Source organism: Dreissena polymorpha, chromosome 7, assembly GCF_020536995.1.
Source record: "Dreissena polymorpha isolate Duluth1 chromosome 7, UMN_Dpol_1.0, whole genome shotgun sequence".
Classification (NCBI taxonomy): domain Eukaryota; kingdom Metazoa; phylum Mollusca; class Bivalvia; order Myida; family Dreissenidae; genus Dreissena; species Dreissena polymorpha.
Window position 1 is genome coordinate 80,856,462 of NC_068361.1, and position 13,077 is coordinate 80,869,538.

At 33.6% G+C, this 13,077-nt stretch overlaps 2 protein-coding genes across 2 annotated transcripts; one reads left to right on the top strand and one right to left on the bottom strand.

The window, feature by feature from the left end:
* Nucleotides 1–321: 321 nt before the first annotated feature.
* Nucleotides 322–1,864, bottom strand: LOC127839865 (uncharacterized). Its single transcript, XM_052368255.1, has 3 exons — nucleotides 1,731–1,864; nucleotides 735–891; nucleotides 322–545 (listed from the first exon to the last, which is right to left on the bottom strand). The coding sequence occupies exons 1-3, from the start codon at nucleotides 1,839–1,841 to the stop codon at nucleotides 322–324; spliced, it is 492 nt and encodes a 163-aa protein (XP_052224215.1). The 5' UTR covers nucleotides 1,842–1,864.
* Nucleotides 1,865–10,010: 8,146 nt separating this feature from the next.
* Nucleotides 10,011–13,062, top strand: LOC127839866 (uncharacterized). The gene is made up of 6 exons (XM_052368256.1): nucleotides 10,011–10,098; nucleotides 11,006–11,165; nucleotides 11,501–11,716; nucleotides 12,004–12,267; nucleotides 12,418–12,519; nucleotides 13,049–13,062. Exons 1-6 carry the CDS (start codon nucleotides 10,069–10,071, stop codon nucleotides 13,060–13,062), a joined length of 786 nt encoding a protein of 261 aa, XP_052224216.1. The 5' UTR covers nucleotides 10,011–10,068.
* The last annotated feature ends 15 nt before the right edge of the window (nucleotides 13,063–13,077 follow it).

Sequence of the window (13,077 nt, forward strand, 5' to 3'; positions counted from 1 at the left end):
AATAAATATTTTAGGAAAACCGCAATCATAGTGTTATATTTAATACAATATGACGCATTTCTGGTAAGTGCGTTTCAACAGTGAGGTATAATAATATTAATGAATATACATTTACGCACACTATTTCATTCGTAAATTGTTTTGTCACTCAAATGCAATTCGACACTTAGCCATATTATTCAGACAGACACGTCAACGATAATTTAAGATTAATGAAAACAAGGCCCATCCTTATATTATTGATCTTACAGAGAGGAGATGTATTCTATATGTTGTGTCAGATTATGCAAACACATATTTTTGTGTGGATGCACTGGATTGTCACGTATTCACACACTGCGGTGTAAGCACACGATATCTATCATCTGCCCACTTGACTACCTTCGTACCACGTGCAACTATTTGACAAATTCCGGTCGTCCTGTACTCCGCTTGAACACAGTTATTTTCTAAACAAAACATCATACACCCGAAGATCGTATCGATTAACTTATACTTTGGTTCTCGTTTTCCATCAAGATATCCCCTTTCCACCGTGATACATGCTGAAACAAACACAAATATTCAGATTTATACTGGAACTATAACATTGTACGCGGTCAACAAAATGTTATCTTATATACATTATATAATGCTTATATGTATATATATATATATATATATATATATATATATATATATATATATATATATATATATAAATATATATACATGTGTGTAGTGTCTATATATACCTGTTCTTTGTAGTGTTATCAGTTTGTTGTCCACTTCAGATTCATCATGCTCGAAAACATAGATATGTTGTCTGTAAATGTCGTAGATATCAACTCGTTTTGGTTTCCATCCGTCGAACATTTGAGAACTATAGACACCAAGCTCTATGGTTTGTATCTGGAATGAAACGAGATGTTTACTTAAAAAGTTCGGTCATACCAAAGTGGGTTTTCAAATGATTTGTGAACTACTGAGCTGTATTTATTACGTGGTACATACTCTACAATACATTATTCAAACACATACAACAGATTAAACATTCAACTTTAAAATAATAACGACCCTTAGAGGTTCCAACTGGAAACGGATTGGTTACCGCCCGATATTCATATAGTCAGATTTTATGAAGGCCCGACAGTTCAAAAGCCCGATTGACCGAAGGTCCAATCAAAAGGCTAGGTACCCCGAGTTATCGACATAACGAAGGCGTGATGTTCAAAAGACCAGGTATTAGGTTATATGATGCGTAATATGTAAAGGAACATTTCGACAAATTTGACTCAGAGTTGAACTTTATCTCGATATCAAGATAAAATTATGACCAAATTACATTTGGAATGTACCATAAGTATGGCTTTTAAAATGGTAGCAAATCACTTCAAAGGTTTGTTCTAGCTTTATACAAACATTGTCAAGATTTGTATCCGTCCTAGATATTAGTACGATTAACATTCTGATACAGTTTTTTTTCAACATTGAGTGTTATATGTTGCCTGTACAGAAGTAACGAACTTTATTTGACCACGCATGACGCGCGACAGCTGAAGCCGGACATTGACTGACAATAACTCACCTGGTGCGTCATGTGCCTGGGTTAGCTTAATGACTAGTATACCTGCTTTCTTTACTAAAGCAAGTTTATTTTAACACTTTTGAAGGAACGGTTTTATCATGTATATAAGTAACGTATATCACTGTATTGATTTCTCACACTAATAATATAAAACAATGCTTACAGTGCCAACATCTAGAAGTTTCTTGTTAAACGTCTTCCCATCATTTGCGTAAAATGGACCTTCAAGCTCTATTCCTCCCGTTTTTCCTTTAGATCCTATCAGGTTTATCATCACATTTCCGTCGGTTACGGCCCTCAATTGATTAGAAGTGACAATACGCATGTGGTATAAAATGCGATTAGCTGAAACGAATCATCGTTATATTTAAGACAATAATAATACATGCTCGCTGTCTTCTTTCACTCTTCTAAAAACGTCAGCTTATAAAGTGTTTGTGCACGATGTTTCTAATCACACACATAACAAATATCATTTCAAAATATAAGAAACCCGTGTGAGCTTCCTCTAATCTATCTTTAATGAAGGTTACTCATTGCTTCTATAAAACAGGGCACTACCTACAACATACCGTGAAGCGAGTGTTTAAGGTGGTGTTGGTGGTGGTGGTCGGTGGTGGTGGGTGGTGGTGGTGGTGGGCGGTGGTGGGTGGTGGTGGTCGATGGTGGTGGGTGGTGGGTGGTGGTGGTGGTGGTGGTTGTGGTGTTGGTGGTGTTGGTGGTGGTGGGTGGTGGGTGGTGGTGGTGGTGGGTGGTTGGTGTTGGTGGGGGTAAAGCTTGAATTATTATGTAAATAGTCGAGCTTTAAACTAAGCCAATGTTGAGGAAATGTTTAAGTTAACAGTAACCTGTTATTCTCTATGGGGCGTATTTTCCGACACATGAATCAGTAAAAGAGCTTGAATTACATAAACATATGAGCTTGAACTTAATTCGATTTCAATTTGCCAACCAGTGACTGCGCATTACAGATTACAGAGCATCTCTACGCTCAAAGAGTAAAGATATTCGCATATTCGCAAAAATGCGAATTGCTCGAGGTAACGTGGATAGTATGTTTTTGCTTATGTATTTAACACAAATGTTAACACTTGTATTCATACAAATATTCATTCGAAAATAAACGCAGCATAAATATAATTATATAATTCCGCCATTTCTCTTCACAATCATGCTTCATAAGTAGTAGTATTACGGAGGAATTTAAATATTCTGTATGCTGAAAAAGTAACCATTATATAAAGTAGTTTCAAGTTTTACAATTACCTGTGTGCAGTAATAATCGTGAAAAGGGGAAATAAAAAGGTAATACATATGTTCGGTATATTCTCTATATAACTGTGCTTATTTGTTTAAATACTTACCTAAATTATATAAAAGCCTCGTTTGATGGATAGGTTTCATTCTTTCCACATGTAACTGATACTTAATAACAAGCATACAAATACATTTGGAGATATAAAGAGTTTTAAATACATTCAGATAGCTGGCCAAATGCCTATTTTTAACCATTCACTTAAAAACAGGGCATTATTCCTATACAAGATTGGTCATAATCACAGATATGCGGCTTTGGCAGTGATCCTCCTTAATGGACCATATTCGCAGTTTTAATTTGAAAATTCCAAATGTACATACAACTAGCGAGTTTTGTAATGCAACTGTTAACATGAATGTTTCCGTACACATGGTCATTACTAAACTAGTACATACTGCCGGCCGCGGCAATGGATCTTGGTCAGTAATTTTAGAGATTATCCTAACTATGTGGCATATTGCTATAAAGCATTGTTTATTGGATGTCGGACTTGTCTTGTTTAAATAAATAAACTGTGACGTAAAATTGTTATTATGCGAGCTCGTGCCTAACTAGAGAATCGCGTAGTCGCCGGTAAATTTGTGCGCAGCTTTAAGTTGAACTATTTAATGAGTAAGCGATCTATACAAAACAACCACACCCGTTTTAGAAATAATACCTTGCACACAGTGAATTTCCTTCGACCATCGTCCATGATTACAGTAAATTGTAAAAAGTATTTGCAAATTGTTAACCGATATGTCAGCAGTGGATCTACACAGTACATCTTAACATATAACAATATCAAGCGCTACTGTTGCTTGTATGCTTATTAGTTATTATGCATATTGGCTATTTTTATTGTATGCATATGGGTTTTAATTACTGTACTTATATTATTTAAAGACGCCTGCAAATCAACCACATCTAAGTGTCTGTATTATAAACATTAGGTTATATTTAAAAGAGAATATCCAGTCCAATAAAAGGTGCGGTTTTAAAGGTGCGGTTTTATAGTCTGCTTCGATATACATCTTCAGCTGACTTCGCAATCAACCCCCCGATCACTGGGATTTAAGTCGTCCGTTAACAAATGGCGCACCAGGCAGCCACGGCACATTGGCTTATTTCCCTCACAGGTACCCATTTATACACCTGGGTGGAGAGGAGCAAGCGTGGGATTAATTTTTTGCTCAGAAAAATCCAGTGCCTGGGCGGGATTCGAACCGGGGACCTTTCGATCCCTAGCTTACCACTAGGCCACTGTCCCCACAACAATAAACAGTAAATATTATTATTTATACTCCTTAATAATATAGGAAATTAACAACAAAAATATTAAAATGATGTAAAGTAAAATCTTAAAAGACATAAATAATTTCATTTCAAAAAGACCATATACCCACATTGCTAAAATCAACCGAAGTAGGGCAATTTTGCAACAAATATATCCATTTTTGATAGATATAAGTAATACTTTAGAAGAAGCAGTAAATCGTCATTGTATACTCTCTTTTAGGAACGCACGAAACTAATTGAAAACATCTTTAGTTTTGTCATATTTGACGTATACAGAATACATGCATATTCATTATATCACTCATTCTTTATACTGACGCAAACTTGTGACTGTGTAAAGGAAAGCGACAAGGTTGAATCCAATAGATTTCACTGTAAACTGTCACACTGTTGCCGGGATTCGTGGTATCAGATTGTACCGTTGATTTTAAATTGCTCATATGACTAATCTACGGTGGTACTAAGGTGACATCACCGCTCCCAAAAAAAAGTCGGGAAAACATAACTCGGGGAAACACAAAATCAGTCTGTTTTCTGTAGTTAATTTTTTTTGGCGACGGGAAAACAAAAGTTCTGTTTTCACGTCTTTTTTTTAGAGCGGAAAACACAAGTTCTGTTTTCCCATCTCTATTTATTTTTTGAGACTTGAAAACACAATCGCTTTATTGTGCGCACAAGATAATCGGCCAATCACAGAAGCTGATTATATGGAGGGAGCATTTGAAAACGTCCTAAAGGCAAGTTCTGATATAACAAAACATACTACTACTCCTACTACTACTACTACTACTACTACTACTACTACTACTACTACTACTTCCACTACTACTACTACTACTACTACTACTACTACTTCTACTACTACTACTACTACTACTACTACTACTACAGCTACTACTACTACTACTACTACTACTACTACTACTACTACTACTACTACTACTACTACTACTACTACAGCCTTATATATGTTTATTATTATAAAATACACAATGTTATGTTAACACCTCTCGCCTGAGGAATATCGAATTATGGCTGCATAACGTTCAAAACGAAATTGACATTATTGCTAAAAACCGATTTGTTTGCGATACTACTAAAAATTGACACTAGGATAATACATATGTCATAGATGGCTTACTTGGGCAGACTTGTTTTGTACATTGAACATCTCCATCCCAACATGTACAATCGTTACAGTCATCCTTGAATGGTTGTCCACTTTGGTAGGTTACTCCCTTGTATTGACACAGTTTCCCTAAAATATATTTCCAGAATATATCGTCTTTAACTGGTTTTCTTGAAAACAAATATTAATAATAACGTGACTTAACAAACGGCTAACTCTTTGCGAAAAATCTTTACAGCAAATCGATCCACATGAAACCCTTCAGCATTTACCCACTACTTGGGTATTTGTTTTAAAATGAATATCAAACGGTCTTCAAAAGAACGAACTAAGAGTTCATAACGTTTGTTGCTTGATTTTTGTTTTGCATAATGTTTTTGATCTATATATAATTTCAAACGAAAAATGGATAAAACGGCAGTGTGATGGACAAAAGAATACCCCTTTGCCAATTATCTTGGTAGAACGTCGATAAATATCAAATTTTAACAATGTAAGGCAATATTAAATCTTCTTTTCATGATGTCGAATGTTGAGAAAACACGCTTCTTAAAAACAAATATATTAACCAAAGTGCTTGTTATCAGATTGTGATTGCATTAAAAGCCAAAGCAAGATGCCATCGATTTGTTCGAATAATTCTGAATTGTGTACGAGAAATGTATCGTTAAAAACTTCAACATAGGCATCAATCGGTCGGTCAATTTCGTGTTTTCGTGCTACAACATTGTCGACCCATGGACAATCCTTACTAAACAAACTAATTTCCAGCGTGTTTGGAATAGGATTTAACACTGGCCTAAGGAGAAGGGCGATGTAATAGTTTTCCATACATGAAAAATCACGTTTAAAACAATCTTTAAGGCCATCCCAACATTAATTGTTCTTACATTCATCAATGACTGTATGTCTTCGCTAGTGCGCATTTCCATGTTATCGTCACTGTTTTACGGAATAATATTATCAACAAATATAAATAAATATACACTTTTCAATAAAAACATTTATTAATAAAAGCGTGAATGGCTTATCGGATATCCCTCTTGAGGAATCTTTGCAGCATATCGATTAACATGAAAGCTTCATTAAACAAACGTCATGAAATCACTGCTCTTTATAAATCAACATGTACAACAAAAGATCTTGTGACAATCAAAAAACATATCGAATGTATTTGCAGCTCGAATGTTATTGACACATGACAACAATTGGCAGTATTCCAATTGTTGAAATTTTGAACGATAAATGTAATATTATCATCTGATATAATGATGTTTTGTACATTCAAGGATCTATCCCAACATTTACAGTAATTAATTCACCCTTGAATGTATGTCTACTTTGGTAGTTTACTTCCTTGTATTGACTGATTTCCTAACGCCAAGGTGAAATACATTCTTGTGTAACGTTCGAAGAAAGTGTCCTTAGTGAGTGCAGCTCGGATGTAATTTACATTTGACAAGAATAGCAAGATGTTATGGCTGTGTTTGAATGTTTATCTTTTTAACGAAAACTTCAATGTTAAAGACTTGCTCATAGATTTTCAAAGTTTTCAAACTTTTTATCACAAAATCGACATTAAAAAGAACAGTATAATTAAGAGAGCGAAATACCATTTAAGACTTAGACTACACAAATACAGCTTTATTTGTAATGAATCATTTTATGTTGCATCTGTTAAATGTTGTTTCACCACGTGGGACAGCTTTATTAAGTATATATTTAATTTACCAGTTGTTGTTACAGTTGGTTTTGCCGGTAGGTTTCAGTGGTGGTCTTTAGTTAAAAGCATTTTGGTTTAAAACCCGGAACTTACAAAATTGTACAAAAATACAAAGTTCTTTTTATAACAGTAGATCTCAGCATAACCGTTGTTAAACTCAAGAAATATAAGGCATTTACTGAAACACTTCAAAAATATCCAACTTTATGAACAAATTCCTTTAAAACTGACACCGATACAACACTCGATCAAGATGTATTGTCTTTGTGATTAACAACATTGCCGAAGGAGGAACGGGCATTTTTACAGCATAAAAAAGTTTTTCTTACTTGGACAGTTTCGTTTTGAACATTCAACAGCTCCCTTCCAACATGTGCAGTCGTTACAGTCATCCTTGAATGTCTGTCCACTCTGATAGGAAACTCTTTTGTATTGACATGGTTGCTCTATAATATGTGATCAAAGTTTACAGTTAAAACTAGTTTTTGAAAAAACTGCTATTTATTGAAGCTTGAACGACTACCTCCAAACATGTAATGTTACTCCAGTCATCCATACATGTATTTCTTATCTAGAAGTCAATAATAGTGTATAGACCGAAACTATTATCAAAACATACAATTAAAAATAACTTGATAAATTAAATCCTTTATTCAAAACAGCGTTGATGCCATAGCGGTTACCCCTTTGCGAACAATCTTTGCAGAACATCGATTTAAAACAGGAAAACATCCATCATTTACAAACCATACATGCCCTGCTTTTCATTAAGCCAAATGCAAAGGGAATAATCAACTTATGAACAAAGATCTCCCATAGTATTTGTAGCTCGAACGTCATTTTCATATAAAAACACATGTAAGATACGATGGCTGTGTTCGAGTAAATATTTTTGTTCCGGTCCCCCTATAGTGTTAAACTATAATTACAGAATACTAAGACTAATACTAACATACTAGATAGGATAGAACTATGTTTTGTTAAACAACATTTCCGACGGAGGGAACGACATACTTAAAGAAAATATGACTATCCAATATGTTTGTGTTGCGATTAACATTTAACTCGAGTCATACTGAGACCCAAAGTATATTTCATAGGGTACTTTAACAATATTTATATACAGCAGCACTTTGGCGTCAAAATTAACAATAAGATGGTATCTTTTGATTGAATATTACACGAGCAAATTGACGATCTTGTACGTGATTACCAAAGATAGCTCGACACTTACACCCGAAAAAAAATTTCGGGCACAAACAGACCATAAATGAGACCACAAATTAATTTGAGAACCCCGAACAAAAAGTTTACCGTGAATAACTCGATTATATATCATAGCATGTGTTCGCCAGTGATACGTAAACTGTCTGATTACTTAACTTAAACATTAATTTGTCAGGCACATAATTAATTGTCAGAAACACTATCAGCAAAATCTATAGGTAAAAGGTGAACATTATTCAGAACAGAGCTTATAAAATAAAATTTCCAATTCATAACAGTAAATGCCGACCTTGAACAATATTTCTACCACGAATATAACTTAAACACATGGGTCTTAAGAACAATTACGGAAAACCCCAAACTTTGTTTTGCGATGGGTTTCAACGTTTTTAAGGAATCATATTATCAAACAATTTTGTTATGTTCAGACAAGTATGGTCAATTTTAAGAAAACAAAGTAATCCGAAGGATTCTGATTTGCTTTTTTGAATAAATTGATATGGCTTTTTCCAATGTTTAGAAGGTTATGTATTACACAAAAAACAGTTATCAGATAGATTGAATGAAACGTACGAACTTAATTGCATATATATTGAATATAGTTTATGTTTTAATTAATGAATTGTCTTGAAGTGTTATTTTTATTACGTAAGGAAACAACTAATAGTTAATGTTTATGCTTCACATACAGGGGCCTGATTATTTTATAAGTCTATTAAAAATACATACCATTCTGTACAAACAATGTGGTCGTCATTTATAAAGTATCAAGCTATATTCCTTTAGAAATTCATGTTGTTGTCGTATATCGCTATGTCTTATTTATAATTTAGCTTCACTTTATTTATTACCATTTGTAAGCGCCCCTTACACATCAGCTTAATATATTACATCATACGAAAAGGCAACGGTCACAACAAAGAGATTAAATAATGTGTATTTAACTGTATAAGCCACAGGGCAGTGAAATGACATCTAACGGAATGTAATATAATTTGAATTTACCGTCCGGTTTCGAACAACGAACTAAATCATAACAATACATAGTACATGCTTTGACAGAATTAATGTTTTTCAAAAACTTCCATCTCATTTGGATGAAGTGCAGCATACAATTTAAGAAATAAAGCATTCGTTTGATGAATATAACTCCGTTATCCTTGTTGAAGTCAGACTATCAGTTATAAATGTACATACTGTACGTTGGCATTTGTTCATCGAATGCAAAGCGTAAGCACACTTACCATCGTCTATGCTTGGGAGCAACTTTGTGTGTATATATGCTTATATTGAGTAAGTTGTTAATATCATTTGGACAAAGTTTTTATAATTTACATTTCATTATTATTAAAATCATTAATATTGTACTATATAAAATAAATTTGAGCTTTTTTCTGAAGTTAATCAAGCTAATTTTAGATGTCTTTCATTTTCCCAAATACACTAGATATTGACTACAGTAAAATATATTTACATTTATATCGTTTGTATGTAAGACCCGTGAACAATAACATTCATTACACTAGGAATTTACATATGTTGTTATTGTATAATCCATATCTTACGAAAAATTACATTATTTCATTACATAGCAGAAATAAGTGTATGATTTTGTTTGCTGAACTATTTCGTTTTGCATTGGGCCAAATACATTGGACCAGACAGATTTGCGTCTTAAAGATAACTCACTGTATTTATCTTCACTTTGCCTTTTGTGTAATATTATCCGTGATAAAATAATTTAGACCACTATCAGTACCAACTATTTTACTTATTTATCAGGAAGCTGTACTTTGGAGTATTCAGAATACATCTCCTACTGGGATATGACGAGAGATGAAGAAGTAGATAAAAAGGTACTTGTTACACAAATACATTGCACAAATTTGAAATTTTGATTATTCACTACGGTTAATACTAATCATTACAATAAGCGCAATAACCAAAGTTAAGCCGAACATTATTCCATAATTTAATAGCCATAAGTTAATATGGTTGTCGGTCGAGTACATGATCATCGCTGATAAGCGAAATGACGACACGTATTTCTTTAATTTACTGTTGATATCTTAAGTGACATTGTTGGTAATTGAAGCATGCACTTAGGTAAATTACTTACATACTATTAAAGAGGTTTAAAAAAATATGTCTAATTCTAAAACTAGAATACCCTGGTCTTATCCCCGTATGGGGATATGCTAATATGACAGCCTCCGATTTGATATACATATATTTTTTCTTAGTTGTATACAAAAATATTGTAAACTTTCATCAATGGTTTGTTTATACCACTTCGTAATATGTAACACAACATGAGTAGGTCTAACATTCGTATTTGAGATATATTTAGTAAATTGGGGTACACCTTTCTAACAAACGTAGTTTATCATTTAATTCATGTGATTAACAACTCTATTATTTAAATTAAACGATAACTTGTTTTCATTAGAAATAATACTACGTCGGTAGACGAATACACTTAAACAAAAATTCTTCTTGATACCTCTTGCTTAAATGAATCAATATTTTATTTGAAATAACTGTCTGTAATAAATGTTCGTCAAATAGTAATTTGGCTCGAACGAGAATAGTCAGTATCAATATACCTTTCTTAAACGCAGAACATGTATACACACTATGCTGCACGACATCTAAAACAATGAGTATACAGTATTTATACAATTAGGTTATTTGAAAAGCTTGTCATGGACGAAAATGATGAAGAAATGCATATTCAAACCTTTATATTTATTATTATTTCAGGTGGCAAATGGAACACGCGTAAAGTTGACTTGTGCACAAAGTTATTATGAATATTCAATTGTGTATACTGACAAGGAAACTGATCACAGACACACACAAGTAGCTGATATTGACTGCGTTGATGGTGAATTTACAAAACATAATCTCACTTGTGAGACAGGTAAACACTATATATGCTCCAACTATAAGGCTGTTTGGAACACGTATAAAGTAATTATCTAGTCCGTCCGCCTGTCGTTTGGTCCATCTTTGGGTCCGTCTATCATTCACGGTTCTTGTGCTGAATATTACTAAAATGTCATTAAAATGTTGAAGGAAGGCTAATGATTTTATACATAATGAAAGGGGACTTTAAGGAAGAATGATATTAACCAATAAGATGGTATATTAATATAATATAAATAAATACTTTATTTTAAATCACACAAAAATATAAAGAAAATTTAAGCTGTGGAAAAGAAAACAGTTTTTTTGCTGTATATTTGTAAATTATAGAGTCTAAAGAAGGCTCAACGTTAACGCCTATAAAGTGTACACATATCGATAACGGAAATATAACAAACCAAGGACTGTCCGTTAAATGTCACGAAGGCTATACGCTTTGGTTTGAGAACGAAATGGATGCAAGTTTATATACAGTAAATTCGTGTAAGTGCAACCAAACCACCGGTAGAATACAGTGCTCGGGGACGAATGTGCAATGTAAACCAAGTAAGTAACTATATGATGATATTCTTTATTCTAGATTTTTTTACAAAAAAAATACCATCTTCAAATCCCATTATTTTGCTAGAAACTTAAGACAAAACATATGTAATTTGTTTTAACAATATTTGATATCAGTATTCGACAGAATATAGTTATGAATTATAATTATTGAATGATGTCATTATATTTTATGGTAAACAACACGTTGATAAGTGTTCTTTATTGCAACACTATCTTTAATGCCCAGTCGATTGGTGTAGCCGTAATGAATCGTTGGGATTTCCTTTTAGTTGGCTGCAAGATCCCAACATATTTGGAGCAAGGATTAACATTATATGACCCATTCCAAAGAACGCCAACATCCGGTGCCAATCGTTATGAAATAAAGCACAACGAATTTTTAACATTTACTTGTTCGCATTCTGGCGACACTTTCTTCGAGCCTAACAAGAGGATGTTCGTCTGCGATAAAGGGTTATGGAGTCTAAAGCAGCGCGATAGTGAGAAACCTTGGGACTTGGGGAACAACGGCTCATTCCCCAAGTGCCGACCAGGTTATAACATAAAACGCGCATTTATTTTAACTGGTATTGGTAGATTGACAATTCGCGTGTATTTCCGAATGGTATTGTTCTCGTCGGATCAAGTGATATTATTCTGTATTTAACTCTCAGTCTTGTCATCTCTATTGAACTGAATTTCAGTGAATTGTCCCATTGGTTTCTGCAAGTTTGGGGGTCGTTGCACGCGAGACCAGCAGTGCGAATGTCCTAAAAACGAATCGAAGGGAAACCAGTGTGAAATACGTAAGCCTTCATTTTGTACCAGTATTAACCAGCGCTTGATAAAGGGTTGTATTAACACAGCGCTTGATTATGGGTTGTATTATTCAGCGCTTGATAATCGGTTGTATTAACCAGCGTTCGATAAAGGTTTGTATTAACGCAGCGCTTGATAATGGGGTGCACTAACCAGCGCTTAATAATGAGTAATATTATAAAACCACTTACACGTTTCAGTCAGTGAATCGTCATATACACTCTCAACAATAAAAAACTGAAGTAACATGGGAAAGTTACGTATCTTAAAAGTATGTACATTAATAAAAAAATGTAAAACAGTTAACGTATGTTTTGCTTTGAAATAAATAGTCTAGAGAGAGCATTGTTCGCAGTAACAAAAAATTAATAAATACGTCAGTAATATTTGTTTGCTTTCTGAGTATTACAGTCCAATATTTGCTCATCAAAGAGAGAACAAAAAACATTTCGCTAGTCCCTAATGAGAACATATTGGGAATAATAAGATTTGGTGTTAACGGAATTAACAATTCAGATAATAATTACTGATACAAATGTTTAATT

Coding starts and splice junctions, on each gene's coding strand:
- LOC127839865 (XM_052368255.1), bottom strand. CDS start 1,841: ATGATAAACCTGATAGGATCTAAAGGAAAAACGGGAGGAATAGAGCTT. Junction 892..1,730: donor AACTTCTAGATGTTGGCACT/GTAAGCATTGTT, acceptor GTTTCATTCCAG/ATACAAACCATAGAGCTTGG. Junction 546..734: donor GATAACACTACAAAGAACAG/GTATATATAGAC, acceptor TGTTTGTTTCAG/CATGTATCACGGTGGAAAGG.
- LOC127839866 (XM_052368256.1), top strand. CDS start 10,069: ATGACGAGAGATGAAGAAGTAGATAAAAAG. Junction 11,717..12,003: donor GAATGTGCAATGTAAACCAA/GTAAGTAACTAT, acceptor ATTTCCTTTTAG/TTGGCTGCAAGATCCCAACA. Junction 12,268..12,417: donor ATTCCCCAAGTGCCGACCAG/GTTATAACATAA, acceptor ACTGAATTTCAG/TGAATTGTCCCATTGGTTTC.